Below are 25,416 nucleotides of genomic sequence, written 5' to 3' on the forward strand. Positions count from 1 at the left end.
CGACTGCCTGATTTAGAAGCAATGCCAGGCATCTGCTCATATTAATAGGACTAGTACTACGTCTGGGCCTTTGATAGTTCTCCCTCACTTCTCTCTTCTTTTCTGTTGTGGTTTTGATGTTATGTAAGGTTGAAATGGACAGGATGTGGGCTGGCTCTCATCTCTCTTTGTGTTCGCTTTGTGTCAAAGTGCCGCCATCATTGCCGTCACGTCGAATCGTATTTGTGTGATATAATATGCGACTGTAATCATATACTCAAGTCGTTCGTCTTCGCCCATAGCAGCCTCAGCGAAAGGCCAAGCACACTGATTTCATAAGACCCCCTGTGTTTGTGCCATTGAGCTAAATGTTAGGCATTCCTGGTATTTGAAGACTGCCAGACACTTGTGTGTGTGTGTGTGTGTGTGTGTGTTTGTGTTGGACACACGTAGTGTGTTTTGTGCGGAGTGGTCTGACACCATCTGTTTGTACATGCTCGAATGATCTTAACCAGTTTTACAGCTTTTAACAATTATGATTTAGACAGGAAGTGCGCACGCATCACAATAGCCTTTTCAGCTGTATTCCCATCTCCCCGCTCTTTTACAATAGAGCACTGTCGAGACAGAAAGAGAGGCAGAAAGCAGAGCCAGCGCACTGGAACAATTTTTGACAGAAAGAAGCCTGTTGTTTCGACAGAGCGGGCGGCTGGTTACTCGGTAGAGCTTGCCTCCCCCTCTCGCCCCTCCTCCACTCGCCCCTCGTTCTCCGGCCCCTCCCGTCATCTGCCCTGTTGCCTAGCAACGGCGGGCCGGAGCAATCGTAGCAGAGGCAGAGCAATTCATGGAGCAGATTGGTGGATGATTTATTAGTTGCGCTCAGAGTGCAGCGAGCCCAGGCAGCTGAAATGGAGCCTTAAAGTGGAGCCGACACGCAGCGAACGAGACGGCCGTGCACGTAGCTGCCTACCTGCAGTGCACTCTAAATATTACAGTAGTGGAAACATAATTAAGGTGACATAATCAGGCTGCTAACATGCGCCACTCTGGCAGGTGTAATTGATTTTTGTCCTGCTGGTCAGGATCCGGGACCTTGGATAATGAAGGCGCGTGAGGATCCCTTTAACGCTTAACGTGTTAAACAAAATGCACATGTACACACCTTAGACCCGTGGTCACCAGGCTGGGGATTCATTAACACATGAGGCTGTTAGATACTCATCAGTGTGAGATTAAAGTTGTTCTGGTTAAGTGGCTGTTGTTGCACCTGTGATCGTTGCACCCTTTACCACAACAGATGAAATGTGCAGTCTCTGGTGGTTTTTGGTTAAGTATCTCAACCTGTAATGGAGGCCCCACTGAGGGTAGATGAAATTTTTTAAGCTTGTAGTTTTAATTTGCAGCATTATACTCAAACATCTCATTTCTTTTTCAAATCTTGTAAAGAGAAACAAGTAATACTCCCTCCCTTCCTCACTGAAGATTGTTCTTTTAAACGCCATGTGTAAACAGTTCCCGGTTACATAACCAATATGCATTAGAAAAGAAGTTTGCCAAGAGCAGTGGAGGAACTCCATGACTGGTTTTGCAGTCGACTTTTAACCACGTTTAAATTCTCTACAAAGATCGCCCTGGCTTTTTCTCGCTGGTTTGTGTTCGGTGAAACTGTACGGTTTCCTTGTAAAAACCACCATGAGGGGGTTGGAGTTTGAGTAATGAGAAGAGCAGATGTAGAGTTGATGTGTGTACACACACACACACACACACACACGCTTAAAGAGAGCTCTCAGAACATGCATGTGTGGCACAGCCCAGCCGATCCGCCATGCATCGCACAACTCCGCTCCAGGTTTTCCGGCCAGCCGCAGACCAGAGGCTCTCTAGCAGAAAGATCACATGTAAAGCCTTCCCCTTTGTAGTGGAGGAGCAGAGAGTGACAAGCTATCTCTTGCTCGTAAAAAAAAACGACGTACCTTCGGAGACTTTGTGGATTTGCACCTCAATTTTGTTACTGCCTGCGAGTGGACGTAGAGATCTGGGTCGTGTGCCGAGTGGACTTTTCACAGGCTTTCCGAACAGTTTGTTTGTTGAGGACCGTTGACTGAGATTACTGTGGAGCGGGGCTCGCTGCTGGAACAAGAAAGTAAATCTGCTGGTTGTCTGCTTCGCTGGTTATGAATGTTTCTGCCTCCGCTTTTTATGGCTCACAGTCTGTGGCTCTTAAAGGAATAGAAAAGCGTTCAAGCTGCACTCTCCTTTTGTATTACAGCAGTCTGTATAAACACATTTTATTTTGGGAGTTCGGTTTGTTGTAAAAGTTATTGTCTTATGGTTTTATTAAGTGAGTTTTATTTATTAACTGTGCTTGCTTGTTGTTTAGCGTCGTTTTTCACATTCATAAACCTGATTATTTAAAAACTGTTAGCTTAAGTTCTGTTTGTTTGAAGTAACTGTAAGCAAATGGGTTTGTAATTCTAGGACTTTGCGCAGGAATCAGACAGCTGTTTGAAGTGCGAGCATGCAAATTGTGAGATCAGGGAGAAGTGTGTGATTCGTCGTAACTTATTGAAGTTCAGTTTCGGCTTTGAACTTCAGTGTTGTGCGACCCTCATATGCATATCGCCTTGTTGAACTTTCACTAAGATTTCAGATGAGCTGCCATCGTGTTTCTACTCCGCTGTGGTTTAATCTCGGCTTCTATTTCTGCTTTTGTTGTCATTTCCCCTCATTTTATTTCTCACTGTAGCTGAGCTGAGCACAAGCAGAGATTTTCAGATTAAGATCACAACATTGTTTTCTTCTCCTTGCGTTTCACAATGTAATGTATTTGTAGTGCTTCATGTCTATTGTTACGGGTGGTTAAAAATCTAATTTGAACTGTTTTTCTCTTTTCTTTTCCCAACAGAAACGGTTCATAAAGGGGTTAAGGCAGTACGGGAAAAACTTTTTTAGGATTCGGAAAGAATTGCTCCCTAACAAGGAGACGGTAAGTCATTTGTTTCCTATTGAATACATTTGATATCGTTCTTGGACACTAAAACAAACTCCTTTTCACTGTGGTTTCTCATTTGTTTTGAAGCTACATCTTAGTGGTTTCGAAAACGGTGAGGTTAAGGGAAATGATTGAAAGCCATTGCTTACGGATGGACTTGAGTGCATGAATATTAGATTTAACAGTAAGCATGTTAGGTGCTTGTACAGAGGCCCTGAGATGTGTTTAGTTAAAACAGAATCATGGCTGTTTATAGAATATTTGGTTACAGCTCAATACAGCTACACAGCTGATTACTGATGGCTTAAAGAAAAAACGTATCTTAAGCTTAAAGCGCTATTTGTTAAATGTTTGTAAAGTAATAGTAGAAATTTTAGAAAAGTACATGTCATTTTACGTTGTTCTGTACCTTTTTACATTTGCCGGGTATGTTAAATATTACTTTGCATTTCACAGAATGTTTTTTTTAGCTACTAGTTTCACCATTGCATTAATGAATTGAAAAATTCCATGAAAAAACTTAACTATTAACACTATTTATTATTAAACTGATAAAACATTTTACAGAAATCCATTAAACGCATATACACACACACACACACACACACACACACACACACACACACACACACACACATATATATATATATATATATATATATATATACACACACATACATACATACATACATACACAACCACTTATGGTTCTTAGAGCATTTTTAAGTACAGTATGATTTGTAGACATGTTTTTATCAATGTTTTTTTTGTCATCTGTTAGCTTTACTGGCCTCAGTGTCATATCAGATTGACTGAAACACAAGCTGTGGCTAATAGGTTGGTTATCAAGTGCATGTTTCATGGGGTATTGACTTAGCTCAATGATTAGTCAATGAAGAAAATCCCTGCTACCAGAGGGAATTTGTGTAAAGACCTGTCACCCTTGAAGTACTACAGTCATTGATAGTTTTGTTTGACTCTTCATACTGAACAGCACATTCCGCTGGCCATAAATTCATATTTGAAATGACCCTTTTAATTATTAGTGAAATGGGTGACCCTGTAGAGGAAACAACAAAGTGAAATACAGAGCAAATAATTATTAACTAAGTGTGTACACACCCAGATACCTGTTTGGTGAATGCAGCAATGCACTTTTGTGCTGAAATTTGTTACTCGTTGGTTTTTGTTTACCTAGAACAAAAAAAAGATATGGTGACATCATGATTTTAGTATTGACAGAGTAAGCACAAGTTTTGCTTATTTCTTGTAGTAATGATTTTTATTTTTTTGTAGCCCCTAAAAATTTATTTTTTTACAGATTTGTTACCCCTGAGAGAATGTTTGAAAATATAATTTTATATTTATTTAATAGCAATCCTCATTCATGCGGAGACATTTGTATACATACGTACATGCATACATAAGCCACACTCTAAAAACCAGGACAAGAAGAGGGAATGATGGAAAAAGGAGAGATGGAGGCACAGCAGTCTCGCTCAAGGGCAGGGTTGAGGGGTTAGTTCAATGTACTCTAAGAAAAGCGAGCGTTCTCTAAAAAGCCCCACTTTGCTTAAGATTGAAGTCGCTTTTGTGCTGAAAGCCAGCTCTCTGTGCAAGTGCCAGTCAATACCCCACGGAAAGCTTGATTTATTTTCTCTACAGTCCTTTTCCCACTCTCCTATTTCTTTTGCCATATCTCTCTTTCTTGTGTGACTTTGAACATATACTGAAACTCTTTCCTTCATTCATCCAACACAAAGTCCTTTCCTGCTCTTTTCTGGTGAAGATTCTTTCCTTTGCATTTCTTCCAGGTAATGTGGTCCAGGATTTGATATGACCGTAGCGTTTTTAAATGCCCAGGGCTGTAGAGGGTGATACAGTGCAGCCTTTCTGCCTCTCCCCATTTTTCCCCTCAGCACTTATTAGCTGGGTTTCTCATAAAGAGCCGGTGCCAAGGCTAACCACCTACTGCTGTGCAAACACACCAGGCCTGACTAGCTCTCTGGAATGCTTTATATGATGTCAAATAAAAGAGGAAGCTGGGGAAGTGGGTGTGTCGTCTTACTGTCTCTGCTCTCTTTGCTGCCACCATTTCCTCCACTTGAAAGACAACGTCATGGAATAATTTGGGTACTGGTGCAAGAAATGTTCCCAAACAAACCCGGCATGATGTGTCTACAGATCGCAGATAGCACGGCTTTGCAGTTCTGTCCATGTGCTGTCCCAGAAAGATTTTCTCTACTCTTCAAATTATTTTTTTAGATTATTGCATACTAATGAAACTAGTGAGCAAATCATTTGTGTGATTATTTTAATGCATATAAAATAGATTTTTCTTATTTAACAGCTTTTTTATTATTATTATTATTTGAATTAAAGTCTTTTTAATTTTATAATTTATTTTTGAAAACAAATTATTTTTTAATTAATTTTCTTGTGATTTCCAGATGCTGTTTTTTTTTTTTTTTTATAAATAGTTTTGTTTGAATGTGATTTTGGTATGATTACAGTACAGTCTGTGTTTCTTTAAACTCTTGGAAATCTGCTCTGGATTTTAATGCCAGGTAGACCCTTGTTTCAGGAGGGTGCAGACTAACTGGTAACGCTCCAAAGCAAGTTGCACCTGCAGGAAGAAAGAATATTAGCTTGTAAAATAGAGATGAGTGTGTGTATGGGCGACATTTTCCGTCATGTTGGAAAAACAGCCGTATCGTAAAGCGGCCGTGCCGTAATCCAGCTTCACTGCTGGTGTTGCAGGGAGGTAAAGCTGCAGAGGATCCAATTGGGTAAGGAGGCAGCACTGGCCCTCGGGTCCTGTAATTTTCAAGCTAAGATGGCCAAGATGATAGAACTGTTCTCGGCACAACCTTGTAGCAGATGTTTGCCCTGGTGCGATCTGTATAAATGTCAAATTGAATTCATTGCAAAGATGTTAGCCCCGCAGCCAGTGCCCTAGAGAGGCGCTTGTGTGATTAGAGGTATTCGGGCTTGGGCACTAATTAAAATGGCTAAAACTGGCGGCCTGCTCGATCGCCAGCAGCTGTCCAGGCTTGATAAAATAGTCTGCTTGTTTTGGTAAATGTTGTTTATGGAAATGTTGTTTATCTCTGTGTTCTTGGCCATTTTGTATGTTTTAGACTCTCTTGATAAGCTATCCAAATAATTTATATAATAATTCTTACTGTATAGTGTGTATGAAGAGTGGGCATAGATAAGCCTGTGTATTGTTTGCTCTCTGGCTTTCTGAACAAAGCTGTGGCTGTACAACTTGATCTTTTGGATTAAAGAGATCGACCCCCATCAAAAAGTCTTGCTGTGGTGTACTTTTGCCTCTATTGGCTAAAAGCGCTTACAGCAGGGAAACACAACTGCTGATTCCTCTGCTTGTGCCTCGTTGACCTGTGAGTGTACACGGCTTATTCTTTCTTTTCCAACAGAAAACCGGCAGCGCAGCAGAGATCTGCTGTCTATTTAACATCCTTTTACACACCGCTCTATCAGCCAAGGCCATTGTAGCACACTTTTTTTTTTTTCCTCTCGAATTTTCCTGATTTAACCACAAGGTTGGGCAATCATGTTTGAATGGAGCCTGTTTTTGCAGTGTGCTACATTGCTTTGTTGACTTTGGAGCAAGGTTACAGTAATATACGTCTCCTCTCAATGCGATTTTTCTTTTTCAGGGCTCTTCTCCGACTGTATAACAGCGGCATATATATTGACTGTCAATATAGACTGGCAAGAGTGGGAGCAAAAATTGGTTGCAATGTATTTAAAAAATGTAGAGCTATCGATGAAATCTTAGTAGGAACTGTAAAAATCTGTAGAAATTTTTTTTTTTGTTGTTGTTTTTTTTTTTTTACAACATTTTACATTTTGTCTCTATACAAGTCATAACGGTACATTTTTCTGAATAAATAAGCTTTCCATTGATGTATGGTTTGTTAGGATAGGACATATTTGGCCGAGATACAACTGTTTGAAAATGTGGATCTGAGGGTGCCAAAAAATCTAAATATTGAGAAAATCACCTTTAAAGTTGTCCAAATTAAGTTATTAGCAATGCATATTACTAATCAAAAATTTATTTTTGATATATTTACGGTAGAAATGTTACAAAATATCTTCATGAAACATAATCTTTACTTAATGTCCTAATGATTTTTGGCATAAAAGAAAAATCTATAATTTTGACCCATACAATGTATTTTTGGCTATTGCTACAAATATACCCCAGCGACTTACCCCAAGTTAACTTAACTAACTTAAGGTTTTGTAGTCCAGGGTCACATTTATATAGAGACAAAATGTAAAATAAAAAGCAAGAAAATACTACAAATAATTTTTTACAGTTATACACTGTGTGTGTGTGTGTGTGTGTGTGTGTGTGTATATGACAACATGCAAAAATCAAGTATTTCGTAATAGTGTGAAATGTAAAGTGCTGTAAGTTAGTCAAACTTCTTTGGACTTTCTTTTCCTGTTACAGAGGCTTGAATTTGTTGTTACCTCTGCATGTCCCTCCCACCCCCATGTATATGGGCACAATTGGCCCCTTGCAAGAATCGGAAAGCACACGTGCCAACTCAACTAATGTTTACAGCTGCACATTGTCTGTCTGTACCTAGTGACCAAATGTTCTCGTATCAAAAACATTGTTTAACCAAGCAAATGCTCTTGAGGTTTTCTTCAGGCTGGCTTGATTGTCTGTTGCTATCTTCCATTTTCTCTTCCCCCCTTGCTGCCCTCCCTTGCATTCTCTGCTGCTCTCCTTCCCCTGTATTTGCCAGCTACAGCCTTAACCGTTTGGCTCACTGTCAAAGCAGGGGCCTTTTGTGGCTTCGTCACAAATCTGCCAGGAAAAACAGAAACCATCTGTTCAAGTCCAGGCCTGAGTGCGGATGAGTGTATAAATACAGGAGTTAAGGCCTTGCACCCATCCTACACACAGACGCACACATGACCAGAAGGTCCAGCTACGGTTTCTCCCCAACGATCTGCCGCAATGAAAAGAAGCGTAATCTGTTAGAAATTACAGTTTGTGCACGCACGCTCACACATCGTTGGTTTTCTCGAGGCAAAATCAGAGTGGAAAAGTGTTTCTCTCTGCCGTGATAGGAGGTAAGCCCCTTCCTTGTCAGATAATCCACCCTCCAGAAATATTCTGCAGATGGAAGCATTCTGAAATGTCTCATAATTCCAAGCTTACGTTGTCAGTATCTCTCGCTCCCTGGCACACACACTTCTCTTCTGCTTTGAGATTCAGGGCTAATGGAGGAAATTCCACATACACGAGTAGCTTTACACATTTATCCTGGCTCTGGGGGGGACAAGTTATTCGGGAAAATGTATTTTAGGCTGAGTATTTTCATATACAAAATTCCAGTGCTATTTCAACCACAAATAATTTTTAAAAATGCTACAGATTCATAAAGAGAGTATGAAATTCACCGTCATGTCATTTCAAATTTGTATTTATTTTTTTATTTTTTTTGTACTGTTTTGTCAAAACAATTAAAGTCAGTGGGGTCCAAACAATGTGCAACATGACATTAAAATGACATGAGGGTGAATTTTTCATTTTTGGGTAGACTATCTTTTTTGTTAGCATAATGTTTTGCACACTAGTGTATACAGAAAACAAGAAAGTAAAGGCTTATATTTGACATTTGATGCTCACTACAGATTGTTGAGAGAAATCTCAGTTTTGCTTCCAACAAACCTACCTTGACACACAAAGACCTAGCTTTGTTATTCAAGCTTTCAGTCTTAGCACTTGACACAAACTTGCTATGTGCATCCAACTTCACAGGCCTCCACTGCAAACAGAAACTCACAGGAGACATTTCCTCCCCCAGATGTCATCTTTTATTTTGCTTCACAGTAGGACATCTCCTTATATAAAAGACTAATAGCTTCTTTGCCCGTCCCACGTTTCTGTGCGACATCTTGTGAAATTGTTTTATATTTTTTTTCTTATCTGTGGACGAGAAAAACAGCAACGTCTTGTCAGAAAGAATGGGCAGCGCTGAAACGAGTGAGGGATGAGAGAAAAATCCGGAGCTGTGACTTGGCACAGCCCCTCCACGCTTCTAATCAAATCATATTTCCTCTTCCATCTCCTCTCTTCCAGCTTGAAAGGGGATTTTTCTATAGCTCTCCATCGTACAGTTATCGCCCAAGGAAATTTGTCATCACAGATGATCCTCTCAAAACATTTCATCACTATTTTCATCCTCTCATTCCCCCACTCCTCTACATATTGCTTCAGCAGATTGCATTAAACATCACTGCGTTATCTTTGCCCGTGGATGTCTACTCATCTCCCACCTTGACACCTGTCTTGATAGCCTGTGGACTAAATTACTTTTGAATGACCACGGTGATTCCTTTCACAGTGTTATTACGCCAAACCCCAGCAAATTTTTCGTCTCCTTTCCTCTAGGACGTTTAAGAGCTATGAAGTGCTCTGGCGAAATGGTTGAGGGCTAAAATGACTTTCTTTTTATCTTCTGTAGCATTAAGTTGAGGTTTCATGCTTCAAAGCTCACATCAAACAGAGGGAGGGAGGGAAAATAAAAAGAAAGGGGCAACCGTGAGGAAGGGGAGGGGGATGCGTTGGCGAACAGTCATTAGGCTGTGAAAAAAGCCAGCCCGCTGTCCTGCTGAACAGTTTTGATCTGCACATTTCAATTAAATTTCACATCAGGAAGCCTGCCATCCTTTGGCCTGCACCTGCGCCCTGACCGACCCCGCCAAAAATCCTTTTGCTCTCAGACTGGGCCTTTGGCCATTGCACGTTCCTCTCATCATATCGGATAAATAACCCGCTGGAGCTGGGCTTATTCTTAAGAGTTCTAACAAGGCACTAACTCTTAGGTGTTTTTAATGGCTCGTTTAGTTCAGTTGCTGGGATACTTGAAGTTGACGTCTGTCAGCCTTGTGTTTCTCATTTGGCAAGCATTTGTACCACCCACAAGTAATTGATGTAATTGTGATAATTGATATTCCTTGTACATGTGTCCATTGGGCCACTCAAAGATGGGATACTCTGTGTCTGATGCATGTGGAAACGTTTTGAGAACATTTCTCTACTGCTCAGTATGCATTTTTGATCTTTTTGTGAATTGTTCATGAATTTATTTTTCCTCCAATGGCATATTCTGATCGCTCCATTATTTTTAAGACCAAAAAGAGGATTTAAATTTGAAAAACAAAAGCCTTTGCTTTAATGTGACTTTCCAAGTGCTTCTTGATGAAAATGATGTTGTACCTTGATTGCTTTTGGAAAAAGGGGCATTCAAAGCTCCTAAGAAGCTGTAAGTGCGAGACTTATCTTGTGAGTTTGCCCATGTCAGACATGGTAGCTTAGCAGGCCAGCCTCAGTTTTATAGCCTTTTATAGGTTTTTTTGTGATTTATGTAAATGTAATTCATATACTCAAGTGCAAGCAACTGAAGCGAATCTATATGGTTCAGTAAAATTCACTCAAGCAATAAAATAGCCTATGAATAGTCTGATAGGATTCAAAGTACATGTTTTTCCGCTTGCTGCCAAGAATAGTTTGAAGTGTTTGCCGTAAAGCTGTTAATGTGTTGGGGAGAGCAGCATTTTAATGACCAATTTATGTCAAGAAGAACAGCCGAAGCAAAGAGGGAAAGCAATCAATACGCATTAAAGATACCCAAGCCCCATTCAGCCTGAGTTTAACAGACCCTGTCAAATCTCATGACTGTCCTCTTCACTCATTCCTGCACCATTAAAACATTAAAGCTTGTTAAAAGCTCAGCTGTTGACACGCCAGCCGTTCCAGTGCAGTGTCTTGAAATGAATATCCAAAATAAGGCAAATGATTCAGTTGGAAAGAAACTGAAAGGTACAAGAGAGAAACAAGAGGAAACACGCAGCAAAAGTGCATAATTGCTTCTCCACCAGACAACGGTTTCAGGGCATGTGTATTTTGAGTGTGTCCGGAAAGCGACAGTTCATTTGCGCAGGCTGCCTCAGCAAAGCGTCTTCTGATCCATGATTGCATGTGTTAATGTTTCAGTAGGGTATTGATTTCCTGGCTGGCTTTTGTGCTCAGGATTTATATGCCTTACTCCCTGGCAAGCGCGCCCTCTGAATGTTTGATTAAAGTTCAATTGACTCTTCTAGCGCAGGGGCTTGGAGCCGTTTCACTCCCTATTTGTAGCGCCAAAGCTCTCCCTGACATGTTCCTTTGTTTCCATTCAAACGCCTGCCACCCAGGCAGCCACCAATGTACTGATCCTAATATCCCAGCATTCAGAGAGCTTCGCTGCCTAATCCTGGGACAGACACGGCCACGGCACAACAAGCCGGCCTGCTGGCAAACCCGGCATGGATTCTTTGTCCAGGACTCTGTACTTTCTCCCTTCCCTTCTGTTTGTCATCAAAACTAAACTGATGTTTTTCAGTGCAGCTGCCTTATCAGTTTGACATTTGAGGTCTTTTTGTTCCCTTATCAAGTCGTATTCACATCCAACAGATCAACATTATTTTTGTATAGTAGTTGAGGAGTTTCTTTGTTCAGTTTCATGCACTGAGGCTGTCTGAGTGCTTGTAAAAACAGCTGGCTCATGAGATTGTTTTTGTGTTTTCTGTTTCACAGGGGGAGCTGATCACCTTTTACTATTACTGGAAGAAAACCCCAGAGGCTGCTAGTTGCAGAGCCCACCGCAGGCACCGCAGACAACCCGTCTTCCGCCGGATCAAGACCCGCACCGCCTCCACTCCCGTCAACACTCCCTCCCGCCCACCTTCCAGCGAGTTCTGTGAGTGCAATCTGCCTCACTTCCCCCTAGAGACAGAGAACAGACTCTTGTCAAAGCTAAACATGACATCCCTGAAACTCCCAGGACTAATATGGCTTTTCAGAGTGCAGATCCCCCTCTGTGATTTCTTCAAAGTATACATCTGAAATCTCATATCCGATAAGAGACGTAACAGGGAGGGAACACTCTTATTATGTGTACTGTACTTGTCTCTTCAAAGAGCCCCACTGATAATGTGTTAAGTGGAGCAGGCTTGTCTTGAAGACACTGAAGTTGTGAAATGACATTCAATAACCAGCATGTTTATCTTTTCCAGTGGACTTGAGTTCAGCCAGTGAAGATGACTTTGACAGTGAAGACAGCGAGCAGGAACTGAAGGGCTACGCCTGTCGTCACTGTTTCACTACCAGTGAGTGCTTAATTTATAATCATTAAACTATCAAATAATGTTGGTATTTAGACAAACAGTACAGCTGTAATACTGCTTTTATGCAGCAGTTCAATGAACAAGTTAATATTGAGTGAGAGAAACGGCAAACAATGTGTTGTCAGTCCTTCGGTTGTTCATGGGTGAAATAACAGAGCTATTACCCTAATATAGTGATAGTATGAGACAGGTGAAGACTCTATACGAGTTCCCCCTTCAGAAGACTTCAATAATCCCCTCTGCAGGCCTGTAATTAGTCTCAGTTTGAGAGCGCGCTTATGCTCGGCCCCGTCCCTCATCTGGCAGATGGACATCAGAGCGTGTCATTTCTAATTTAATCCAATCCGACACTTACTCATCCGTTTTTTGCCTCATTAAATCCTCTGACCTGTTGGATGCAGTTGGCATTCCTATCACTCTCACTTTGATACGAAAACATCCTCAGCATGGATGAGTAAAAGTCTTTGACCTTAGCATGTCCATGAGGTGTTTGGCTAGGCCTGGAGCACTTCCTGTTAGTGTAATGTTTAATAAGCAGAGCTCAGCTGAATTTGTATTTACAGCCTCCAAGGACTGGCACCACGGGGGTCGCGAGAACATCCTGCTGTGCACTGACTGCCGGATCCATTTTAAGAAGTACGGCGAACTACCCCCCATTGAGAAGCCTGTAGACCCACCACCGTTTATGTTCAAACCTGTCAAAGAGGAAGACGATGGGCTCAGTGGGAAGCATAGCATGAGGACTCGACGGAATCGCGGCTCGGTAAGACACCAAACTTTATTCCCTTTTAGTGGCATTTTAACTGCATATAATGTCTTTTAGCATTGTTAACAGTGCTATATCCGATATTTTGTTATTCGGTTCAGATGTCAACGCTACGAAGTGGCCGCAAGAAGCAAACTGCCAGCCCAGATGGCAGAGCCTCACCGACCAATGAGGATCTGCGGTCCAGCGGGCGAACCTCACCCAGTGCAGCCAGCACCTCCAGCACTGACAGCAAGACTGACTCGATGAAGAAACCCAGCAAGGTATGACCTACATGACCAGACTATAGCAATCAAAATCACACTGAGCATCACAGGACTTTGTTTTTAGGGGAAACATGTTTTAATTTTGTCAAAACAGAAGTCAAAGGAAGAGGCGCCATCGCCTATGAAGAGTGCCAAACGTCAGAGAGAGAAAGGAGCCTCAGATACAGAGGAGTCAGAGAGGGCAAGTGCCAAGAAGTCTAAAACACAGGTAAGTAAACTTCTGCTAAACAAGCAGCCTTTTATAAAACTTTTTGTGTACAAGTGGAGCTCTAAACAGAAACCGCTTGGACAGATTTTTTCTTTTAATCAGTTATTTTCGATACTTCTAAATTTGTGCTGCTGCCTTGAAGATGGTTGTTTGATGAGTACTTCTAAACATCTCAGTGATAATGTGCCTAAATGTTATTTTGGAAATGTGGTATTTGTTTGGGAGAAAAATTATCAACTAGAGGTTTTCTTGGAAGAGCAGCTCTCCATTAATCCAAAAGACATGAATAAACTTAGACTAAATTTCACTGAAGGGTTCATGGCAGTTCTATTTGACCCAGAGTCCAGTGAAGACGCTAGATTTTACAGTTGTATTTATTTTGGCCATTATCTATGGTAGCAATGGAGTGATTTCATATCCTTTAAATGTTAGGAATTCACATTACAACTCAAGCACTGTTATGCAAAGGTTATTTGTCCTTGATCGTGACTGCATCCATTATTTGGTCATTAGTAACTGCTGCTATTGCCAAGTTTATTGACCTTTCCTCCTCCTTTCCATCTTTCCAGGAACGGCCGGACTCGCCCTCGGAGTGTGAGGGAGAGGGCGAGGGTGAGAGCTCGGACGGTCGCAGCGTAAATGATGAGGGTAGCAGCGATCCCAAGGATATTGACCAGGACAACCGCAGCTCCTCTCCCAGCATCCCCAGCCCGCGTGACAATGAGAGTGACTCCGACTCCTCGGCGCAGCAGCAGATCCTCCAGGGCCAACACCCTCCAGTCATCCATTGCCAGACAGGGGCTTTACCCCCGGCCCCTCCTTCCGCGGCCGCAGCCTCCACACCACCCGCCTCAGGCACGCCTTCGCTGTCCTCTCAGCCATCCCCATCCATCCCCCCTACCTCCATGCCTCCTCAGCAGATACCTCCAGCAGGTCCGCTGGCTCTCATCCAGTCAGGAGCACAGAGGCTGCCCTCACCTCACTCCCCACTGCAGGGCCTGCCTCAGCCACCTCCACCCTCTCAAACCGGCCCTCAGTCCCTGCAGCCTCCACTACACGGCCCCATGCCGCCCATGGGCCACCCTCTGCAGGCAGGGCCATCACACATGCCTCACCCTCACGCTTTACCCACTCAGTCTTTCCCAATGGGTCAGTCTCAGGTCCCCCCTTCAGCTCTCTTGGGTCAGACCCAAGCCACCTCCCTGTCTCAACAACAGCGACCTCACACCCCTCCATCCCAGTCCCAGTCCTCACAAAGTGGCAGCCAGCCTCCCAGAGAGCAGCCTCTCCCGCCCGCACCATTGCCTATGCCCCACATCAAACCTCCACCAACCACCCCCATCCCACAAATGCCAAACCCTCAATCACACAAGCATCCCAGCCACCCCCCATTCCCACAGATGCCTTCCAACTTGCCCCCTCCACCTGCCTTGAAGCCCCTCAGCTCTTTATCCACACATCACCCTCCCTCCGCCCATCCGCCACCCCTTCAGCTCATGTCTCAAAACCAGCAGCTTCAACCTCCACCCGTGCAACCTCCAGTGCTCACCCAGTCCCAAAATCTTCCAGCTACAGGAAGTCAAGTGCCCCCTCCAGCTCCTCCGCTCCCTTCCTCTTCCTCCACCTCGCACTCGGCGCCTTCTCAGCCCCCATTTCCTCATTCCTTCATGCCAGGCAGCTCTCCCGTCCTGTCACCCTCCGCTGTTCCCTCCTCTGTTGCGAACTCAATGTCTGCGCTGCAGCAACCACCCTCCTCCATATCCATGCCCCTGCCTGCATCAGTCACCGCGCCCTGTCCGGGACCCTCCACTGTGCCACCTGTACAAATTAAAGAAGAGCCTCTGGATGAGGTGGAGGAGCCAGAGAGTCCTCCACCACCACAGAGGAGTCCTTCGCCTCCACCCACCATCGTCAACACTCCCAGTCACGCCAGCCAGTCAGCAAGGTAACAAATTTTTATATTTATTAAACACATTAATGTTTTCATTATAACCAAAAATAATAAACAAAAAACTAAATAATGTATTTTTTCATTATTATTATAAAAAATTTACAAATTATAACATTATATTTGATTGCATTTATTAGAATATATTAATTCATAATTTTTGATTGTAATAATAAAAAAACAGAAAAAAGATCTGCACACTGTTAATCTCCCTTTATTCAAAAATTTAAAAGTAGCAAAGTTTCAGTCAAAGACCTTCGTCAGGCAAACACACATACATACAAAGGCAAAAGCTCAAGAAGTACTCAGATTCAAACAGCGTTCCAATTGATTACACCTGTTGGCAATCAACGTCATGTGAACAGCTATAGTATATCACAATTGAGACAAGACAACCACATTGAAGCAAAAATTTTAATACAAACACATCAAAAAAATCCCCAAACCACCATAGGACAACACCTCTGTTTGAATCTGAGTACTTACTGAGCTTTTGCCTTTGTATGTATGTGTGTTTGCCTGACAAAGGTCTTTGACTGAAACGTTGCTACTTTAAAATTTTTGAATAAAGGGAGATTAACAGTGTGCAGATCTTTTTTCTATATTTTGATGATACTCTTTGATCTTGCACCTGGCCAAGACATTTTTGGATGTGCATACCTTGATCCTTCTTTTAATAAATAATAAAAACAAAATTAAAATGATCTGTAATTAATTTAACAAATTTTTAAAAAGATATATTTTATGACATTTATTAAAATAGTATATAATAATATTATAATACACATGATAAAAGTACTATATATATATATGTATATGTGTGTATATATATGTGTGTATATATATATGTGTGTATGTGTATATATGTGTATATGTGTGTGTGTATATATGTGTGTGTGTGTGTATATATGTATATATATATATATGTATATATGTATATGTGTGTGTGTGTATGTATATATGTATATGTGTAGTGTCCTAATTAAACTAGCTTCAGCTCCTCTGCAGTTATCGTGCGTGAGCGTGGACAGGACACAGATTAATGACTGCATCATAGCAGTGAAAGCTTCCATCAGAACATGAGCATGTCTTTGTAGAGCTGCTTTGGCCTTGTCTCACACTCCCTTGCAGTGAATAGCAATAAGCTCACTAATGCACAGAGAGAGCAGCTCATTAAGGCACTGGTGAATAAAAAGACTGATTGAGTGGCGCTAGTATAAATGAGAGGATACGTCAGAGGTTATTTATTTGTCATAAAGTAATTGCATTGCTTTTCAAATGGCTGCAAATTCGGCCTAGGAAAAGCTTTCTGCATTTCCATAGCTTATGTGTCACATAAGAAGAAAGGTTTCACACTGCAAAATGACTCTTGACATTATTCATTCTCAATTATTATTCTGATGGTCTTTCCATCTATCCTGTTTACAGGTTCTACAAGCATCTGGACAGAGGTTACAACACATGTGCCAGAACAGACTTCTACTTCACACCACTGGCCTCATCAAAACTGGCAAAGAAGCGGGAGGAGGTGCTGGAGAAAGCCAAGAGGGAAGCGGAGCAGAAGGCACGAGAAGAGAAAGAAAAGGAGAGGGACCGAGAAAAAGAAAGGGAGCGGGAACGGGAGAGAGAGAAGGAGGCTGAGAGAGCTGCTGTAAGTTAGCTCTAATGTGTTGCATAAAAATTTAAATGCAACTTTATTTGATGGTTTCAGCTGAAATTGTTCAGTATCGATTGCTTGCTCGTAAATATCCTCTCTGTCTTTACAGAAAGCTTCCAGTTCTTCTCATGAGGGTCGCATGGGTGAACCACCGATGGCGGGATCGGCTCATATGCGGACATCTTTTGATCCACCACCCACCACCATTGCCACTGTGCCCCCTTACATCGGCCCTGACACACCCGCCCTGCGCCAGCTCAGCGAATACGCTCGTCCCCACGTCATGTCCCCCACCAACCGTAATCATCCCTTCTTCGTCACGCTCAACCCCACGGACCCTCTCCTGGCCTATCACATGCCCGGCCTGTACAATGCAGACCCCAGCATGCGTGAGCGTGAGCTGCGGGAGAGAGAGATGCGGGAAAGGGAGATCCGCGAGAGGGAGATGAGAATGGAAAGAATGAAACCGGGCTTCGAGGTCAAACCTCCAGAATTGGACAGCCTGCATCCTTCCGCCAACCCCATGGAGCACTTTGCCCGACACGGGCCCATTGGTATCCCGCACATGGCAGGCCCACATCCATTCGCCTCCTTCCACCCGGGCCTGAATCCACTGGAGCGGGAACGGCTGGCACTAGCTGGGCCGCAGCTACGGCCAGAGATGACGTACCCCGAACGGTTGGCCGAGAGGCTACACATTGAGAGGATGGCCTCTGTGGCTAACGACCCCATCGCACGGCTCCAGATGTTCAATGTGACGCCACACCACCATCAGCACTCGCACATCCATTCACACCTACACCTGCACCAACAGGACCCGCTGCACCAAGGTGAGGGACCTTTCACTCTAATGTTGTGTGCTGGATTGTTGTATTAGGCCCACATGGAATCTCATGCATATCTCTTGCGTTTATGAAATATATTGTCTAAGTTGATTATGCGTTCAGCTGCAAATAAGAGAGCAGTACTCTCAGCTATGAGAACGTACTTGTTTGAATCCATTCTACAGAATTCCATCAGTGTTCACATATAAATAGCCCAAAAAATTGGAAAATAGTCCACAGATTCCATCCGGGCCACTGAAGATTGTTTATAAAAAAAAAAAAGCAATGGTTCAAAGAGGTAGTTCATCCAGAAATGAAAATTCTGTGATTAATTACTCACCTTCATGTCGTTCCAAGCCTGTTCATTTTCGGAACACAAATTAAGATATTTTTGATGAAATCAGAGAGCTCTCTGACCAAGTAACTTTGCTGTCTATCGGAGGGTAAGAGAGCTCTCTGATTTCATCAAAAATAATTGAATTTGTGTTCCGAAGATGAACGAAGGTCCTACGGGTTTGGAACAACATGCAGGTGAGTAATTAATCACCAAATTTTTATATTTGGGTGAACTATCCCTTTAATTTCCATGCTAAAAAAACCCTATAAAATGGGGATGCACTGATAATAAAATCCTGTCTGATAATTGTTGAACAGTAATGTAATGAAGAGTAAATGGCCAATAAATAGTAGAAATGTGCAAATTCAATTTTGTTTTCTAAATAAATTTGAACTATGATATTTGCAAAATATTAGTGTTAAGTCTAAATTAAATATATTTATGTATAATACAAAGTAAAAGTATGTATATATATATTTTGAAAATATATACTGTATGTGTGTATTTATATATACATAATAAATACACAGTAAATACACAATTTTAAATACACAGTACACATACATATATTATGTAAACAAAAACTTTTATTTTGGATGCGATTAGCGTTTGACAGCACTAGTTATAACATTCTAAATGATAAAGTGGTAGATGACTGCAAAGGTAAATGTAAAAATTAGGAAATTACCATGTAAAGTTAAAAAAGTTAATATTTGCTGATTTTTTTTTTTTGTTAAATCTCCAATATCAGCCAATAACCAATATGGTACTATGTCATGCATCCCCACTATTAAATGTTGTTGCATGCTTGTCTTGTAAGCATGATGTTCATTTTGAATGTCAGTGCTGTGAATAATAATTATACGTGTTTCTGTATAATATTGACTCTGTACCATTACAAAAAGCTGCTGACACGGAGAAGGTGGTGGTGAATGTCTTGTGTGTCCCCCAGGTTCTGGGGCACATCCGCTCGTAGACCCGCTGGCCGGCGGACCACACCTCGCCCGGTTTCCCTACCCACCCGGAGCCATCCCCAACCCCCTGCTCGGACAGCCCCCGCACGAACACGAGATGCTCCGGCACCCTGTGTTCGGTAAGACACGTTCATGAGCAGCTTCTCAATAATTTCTCCAGGCATTGACTAATCAGTTTTTCCGTGTCATCGTAGGCACTCCATATCCCAGAGATCTCCCAGGTGGGCTCCCACCACCCATGTCAGCGGCACACCAGCTGCAGGCCATGCATGCACAGTCTGCAGAGCTACAGAGACTGGCCATGGAGCAGCAGTGGCTACACGGTCATCACCACATGCACGGTGGCCCTCTGCCAGGACAGGAGGACTATTACAGGTCAGTCCTGCAGCCAAACGCTTGCTAGAACGTACATGTGCTTCAAACATCTGTCATAATACCGTACGTCTCTCTTCTCTCACTCTTTTCCAGCCGGTTGAAGAAGGAAAGCGACAAGCAGCTGTGATCAACCACGGACTCCCAGAGGAGCAGCAGGACAGTCACACATGGGAACTCGCGTGTCCTAGGAACGTTTTCAGTTCGGCGGAGTGACGAGGATCGTCTGAGGAACCTTCTTTCTGTTGTCAGCTTTCTTCACTATTCTGGACTTTTTTTTAAGAGACTGACTTTTTCGAGGGGTTATATATCGTTCAAGTAGTGGCAGCGTCCTCAAGACTGATTGTGACTTTCCTGCATGAACATACTCTGAGAAGCTTCCCTGACATCTTTTGTAGGTGCTAGAGAACCAGATACTTTGTCACTGTGCTAATTGGGGGGAAAACAGAGGAACAGAACAGTCGGGCCATTATATCTGAAAAGTGCTATCTTAAATTCAATGTTTATTTTAATACATTGTAGGAGGTTTTCATAATGTTAAGAAAAGCTGCAGCATGGCATTTTTTTGAGTCTGTAAATAGTATATAAATATATATATATACATATATAATTATTACTATTATTATTATTAGGTGTGGATTCCTAACAGAGTCGTTAGACCTCCGATATAATAATTTTCTGAAGTGTCATCCCTTGTTTCAGAGGGGGAGGAGATGGCACTGTTCGAGCAGGTAACCATGTCAGATGGTTCGGTCCGTGGAAACGGGGTTCGCTGGGTAGAATGGTACAGGATTTTAATCCAAACACCTCTAGAGGTCAAAGCTCAGATGACGCTTTTTTTTTTGTATGCTTGATTCGTTTCATATGTATCGACAGTCTGCGACAAACCCTCATGACATCATGACCATATGTTTCATTTTAGCTGAACTCAAACGGAGTTAGACGTTCAAAACACTTGAAGGAGAAGGATGTGAGGTGCCTCGTGAGTATTGTGGCAAGTAGCCCATTCAGAAAGAATAAATATTGCACTGATTAACCTCAGTTTTTGTTCTGAAACTATAATTGGCTTTCTTATGTCTTTTAAGTGCATTTCGAAAGCCATTCGCTCTGTTTTCTGTGTACCAAAGTTGAATGGCATTGAGTTTTGCAACTGGGTTCATATCTCGACTTGTTCCTCAGTGCTTAGAGATTGCGAAACCGACAGGACTGCTTTTTTAAGTGACAATATGACACATCTTGACGCACAGTTTTTTACTTTTAGATCTACACATCGTCAAAGGGTGCTGGAAAAGATAGCAATGCCCCGGTTTGTCCTCTCACAGTCAGTTTCCCGACCTACTGTACAGATTCATAGAACCATTCTCACTGTGAAGCCTGGGGGAAGAGGGTGGCTTGGATTGGAGTCTGTGTACCTGTGTGTGCATGTGTTCACAGTAGTGGAGATGATGACCGTGTTTGAGCTGCTCTCTGCTTTCCTGACATTGCATTACCTATGTTGCATGGTGCCTCTTTAGTTGCTCTCCATCACGTTGAAGCCATTTGATAGCAATCATCAACTGTTACATGCAGTATTTTCGTTCGTTGCGTTGGTTTTTCTGCAGATCCATCAGATTTAACGTTCGTTATTTGAAATGGCACATGCTAAAAAGTCACTTTTACCTCTGGTGAGATCGTGTGTGGGCCTTTTTCAAGCGTACAGTTCAAAGTACAGTCAAAGCTCCTAGTACTGTTTTTAATTCTCCCCGTTTGGTTTTAAAAAAGCCATCGCGCATCCTTTGAAGAGTATGCATAGAAGCCTGTTTTTAGCAGTATACGCCCAAAGCCGATCACTTTCTGTAATTGGACTGTCATGTATCTTTTATTCAGTCTCAGATGTATACAGCATTTTACTTTTGTTTTAAGCATTTTCTCCTTTTGTATCTTAAACCTTTGATGTTGAGTGTTGTCAATGGTTTAGCTTCTTGTTTCAAAGCGGCAATAGCAGAATGTACATTCTGACTGCTAAGATTTATATATACTGGTATCTTGAAGCTTATTGTATATATTAGTAGTCGCCATGGGATGACACAGTGTAAACAAAAAGTAGAGATAATTAAGGCAGATTGTGAGTCCTGTGTTCTCCCCATTTGAGTATTTTGTAATTTTTTTGACAAATTTGTGGAATTAAAATAAAACTAAGTTACACCACATGGAAACTTGATTTCTAGTTAATATCACTTTTTGTTATATGACATGGCAAAAGTAAATGTTCATGCTGACAAAACAAGTACTGGGTTGAAGTGTTTTCTGTCCTCTCTGAGCCAATTCTGGTCTTCAGCTAAAGCTGGGTTGGGCAGCGGCTTTATATGAGTGATTAAAAAGATTATTGCTCATAAGTGTGTTGTGTTGACCATATCATGCATATTGTGCTGCTCCAAAGTAATGCTGTTGTCCATCATTTTACAAGCGCAATCATTCTAGGAAATGAGCTCGTAAAGTCAATTCTGAGAATGGGTCGCTGAGTACCAATAAATGGGAGACCAAAAATGGCTTCTAATCCACAAGAATTCTCCCATTCGGATTCCACGCATTAAAAACACATCTTAACATTGCTTGAATGTACTGTTTGAGCTAAAACCAGACTGGATCTGGATGATTCAACTCGGCTCTGTGGTGATTTTTATCTTGTAAAATATCTTATCTTGTTAATATAATCACAGCTAATATAGGGTTATTTGGCCAGTGACTTGCATTTTATATTAATATTAGTATATTAATTTCTATATTTTAATTATGCTCCTTTTCTCCTCCTGCAGTTTGCAGTGCAGTTTTTCTAGAATGAAGACAGATGCATGAGAAGTATTTGAGTTTTAATTCGGCATATCTGTGTGTATGTCTGCACATGCCTATACAAGTTTAATTAAGCATTCGTTATTTACAAAAACAAGAATATAGTAATGCATAATGAAAATGGATATTTGGCAAAATGTATATGTACGTGTATCAAAAATTAATATATTACAATTAATATATTTATAAATATGAATTCATATTTACAAAACCAATGTAACTCATATATGGCATATCTAGAAGAAATATGGAGCTGAATGAATTCATGTTTTTAAATATTTTATATATATATATATTTACACACACACATGCATGCATACATATGAGAACTGTAGAATCAATTCATTGTGATTAATTACATCCAAAAATATATGTATATACAGCGGTGGCCAAAATGATTAGAACACAAGTATTTTTACCAGCTAAAAATGGTTTTAAGTCAGTTATTTCTATCTTTTGCTGTAGTGTGTCAGTAGGAAATATCAGTTTATATTTCCAAACATTCATTTTGCCATTAATTGTAATAATCCAGTGAGATTTTTGTTTGCACAAGGAGTCTGACAACAGCCAGTGCTTCACACAGAGATCTGATCTGATCATCATCCAGTCTGTCTGGAATGACGTGAAGAAACAGAACAAACTGAGACAGACTAAATCCAGAAGAACTGTGGCAACATCTCCAAGATGCCTCAAGAAACCTCCTGCAAAGCTACAGTACTGTTTAAAGTTTTAGGCACTTGTGGAAAAATGCTGTAAAATGAGGATGCTGTCAAAAATAATGACAAACAGATTTTCTTTATCAATTAACTTCTATTAAGTCAATTAAATCAGTATTTGGTGTGACCATCCTTTGGAGGTTTCTTGAAGCATCTTGGAGTTGGTGAAAATACTAGTGTGCTAATACTTTTGGAATTAAAACATTTGCAATATATATTTAAAATTATATATATATATGATTTGTCATATACATGTTAAATATTTCTTAAATGTATACATGCGCGTGTGTGTGTGTGTATATATATATATATATATACATACATACACACACACACACACACACACGTAACATTTTATTTTGGATGCACTTTTATTTTGGGGTCACTTTTATTTTTTTCATAATTGTCCTCCTGAATTCCAAATTTATAAATTTTTTACTTCAAGACAATTGGTAATTTAAGTAAAAACTAGGCCGTTTTTTGCTGCTATAAAGAAAGCAACATGAATATAAACTGCCTACATTTCACATTTGCATGTTACATGTTGCTTGCAATTTGTATTCAAACAGTGCAGTGAATAAACGCTTACACATCCGCATAAAGTGAACATAAAGGTCTTGCAGAACAATTTTCAAATCTGTCAGTGCATCTGCAATTTGTTCCTGTTTCTGTCTGGGTAGCTTGAGGGGACGAGCAATTCATTGTGAAGAGAAAACTTGGAAGTGCTTCCTCTTCAAAGAGGCCATCTTGAAGGAGACAGAAACGCAGTAATGATTTCTGTTCTCTCCCTGCGGTTGGCTGGTCCTCTTTATGAGGCTAGTGTGCAGTCAGTGAGTATTATTAGGCAGCTGTTGTTGCTGTACGTCCCTATGGTGTTAGTTGCCGTGTGTGGACGAGAAAGCTTCTCCCTCTGCTTAATGATATCCCACTCTCACATTCCTGTCATAGGCGATCTCTATTCCCTCATGTGCTCTGCAGGACTGCATTCACATTTGGCCGGTCCTGTGCATTCCACACCCACTCTACGCCAGCCGTGTGCACCCGCTGTCTCTTTCTTTTCTCTCTGTCTCTCAGCTGGATTACATTGTTATCTTCTGAGATATATGAAATCTTAATTTCTCACTTATCGTCTGTGGCAGCTGTACACAGTCTCAAACATTTGCCTTGTGATAGTGTCAGTAATAACTTAAGCCTCCTTGGGCCACCTGCAGCCTCTCATATGTACATTATGAACCTTGTGATCTTGGGTATTAATAGTAAAATTAATTTTCATATCTGTTACGTAAGGAGCAAAGCGCTGCAGTGATATTAGTATATTTGATTGCATTTAAGTTAACATTTAAGATAACATTTTCATTTCGGATTCAATTTAGTGCTTAATTGTGGCAGAAACATTTGCCATTCATCAGACTTTTTAGGTGTTTTTTTTTTTCTTCCCTAAAACAAGTAGAAGTATTTCTGAGGTTTAAAGGGGTGTTTCTTTTTTAATAATTCCCTCCCAAGGTAAGCATTTTTATCAAACATTTATTTTCCCATTAAAAACATTCAAAATAAGTAACCGCACTAGCTGGAGATTTGCTGTCAGATGCAATATAGTTGGTGATGCTTCTTTCTTTAATAAAAGCCTCTTTGCAAACTCTATTACATCATGAGAGGATCACAAAGAAACCTACTGCACAAACTGTTCTGATCTGACTGAAATAATCAGTCTTTGTTAAAAATAAACTTCAGCTGCTCTTTCCGTACCTTTTCAAAAAAGTTCTCCAGAAGTGTATGCAGAGCCGTAGGTGCTACATAGCCATTAACATGAATTTTTCAGGTGTTTAGGAATAATACAATTTGAATGTTTATTCTTCATAACCAGAAAATTTACATTTTTTTTGTTTGTTTTTTTTAAAGCTGATTTGTTGCTCAACAGTTGTACTGATTTTTATTAGTATAAAATGAATGATAGACTACCATTCAAAAGTTTGGCGTAAGTAATATTTACAAAATATCTTTTATTCAACAAGGATACATTAAATTGCATGAAAAAAGACAGTGAAACCTTTATAATGTTAGAAAAAGATATCTATTTTAAATACAATTTTAAAGCTGTTCTTTTGAACATTCCATTAATCAAATAATACTTTTATTTATTACCATCACAGGAATAAATTACATTTCAAATATATTTAAATAGGCAACTGCTATTTTCAAATGTAATAATACTTCACAATATTACTGTTTTACTTAATAAATGATGCAGTCTTGGCATGTATATTTTGTGGGGTGTGTTTGTGTGTGTATGTACACACACCACAAAGTATACAGTTGGGCAAAAAAG

The 25,416-nt window shown here is 41.0% G+C and overlaps 1 protein-coding gene across 4 annotated transcripts in view; it reads left to right on the plus strand.

Annotated features, from left to right (window-relative positions):
• Positions 1-21,912, plus strand: part of LOC306860027 (arginine-glutamic acid dipeptide repeats protein-like) — a 115,211-nt gene extending 93,299 nt beyond the window's left edge. For 2 of the 4 annotated variants that reach the window (XM_079401546.1, XM_079401549.1), the window contains 12 exons: positions 2,885-2,965; positions 11,604-11,766; positions 12,083-12,175; positions 12,757-12,956; positions 13,061-13,222; positions 13,320-13,433; positions 14,003-15,378; positions 16,810-17,032; positions 17,148-17,868; positions 19,122-19,292; positions 19,368-19,548; positions 19,642-21,912. In XM_079401546.1, the coding sequence (XP_079257672.1) occupies positions 2,885-2,965; positions 11,604-11,766; positions 12,083-12,175; positions 12,757-12,956; positions 13,061-13,222; positions 13,320-13,433; positions 14,003-15,378; positions 16,810-17,032; positions 17,148-17,868; positions 19,122-19,292; positions 19,368-19,548; positions 19,642-19,675 (3,519 nt within the window). In that variant the 3' untranslated portion in view covers positions 19,676-21,912. The remainder of the gene's footprint in view (positions 1-2,884; positions 2,966-11,603; positions 11,767-12,082; positions 12,176-12,756; positions 12,957-13,060; positions 13,223-13,319; positions 13,434-14,002; positions 15,379-16,809; positions 17,033-17,147; positions 17,869-19,121; positions 19,293-19,367; positions 19,549-19,641) is intronic. The other 2 variants (XM_079401547.1, XM_079401548.1) reach the window with 1 other exon arrangement.
• The last annotated feature ends 3,504 nt before the right edge of the window (positions 21,913-25,416 follow it).

The sequence above is a fragment of the Barbus barbus genome, assembly GCF_936440315.1.
Source record: "Barbus barbus genome assembly, chromosome: 40".
NCBI lineage: Eukaryota > Metazoa > Chordata > Actinopteri > Cypriniformes > Cyprinidae > Barbus > Barbus barbus.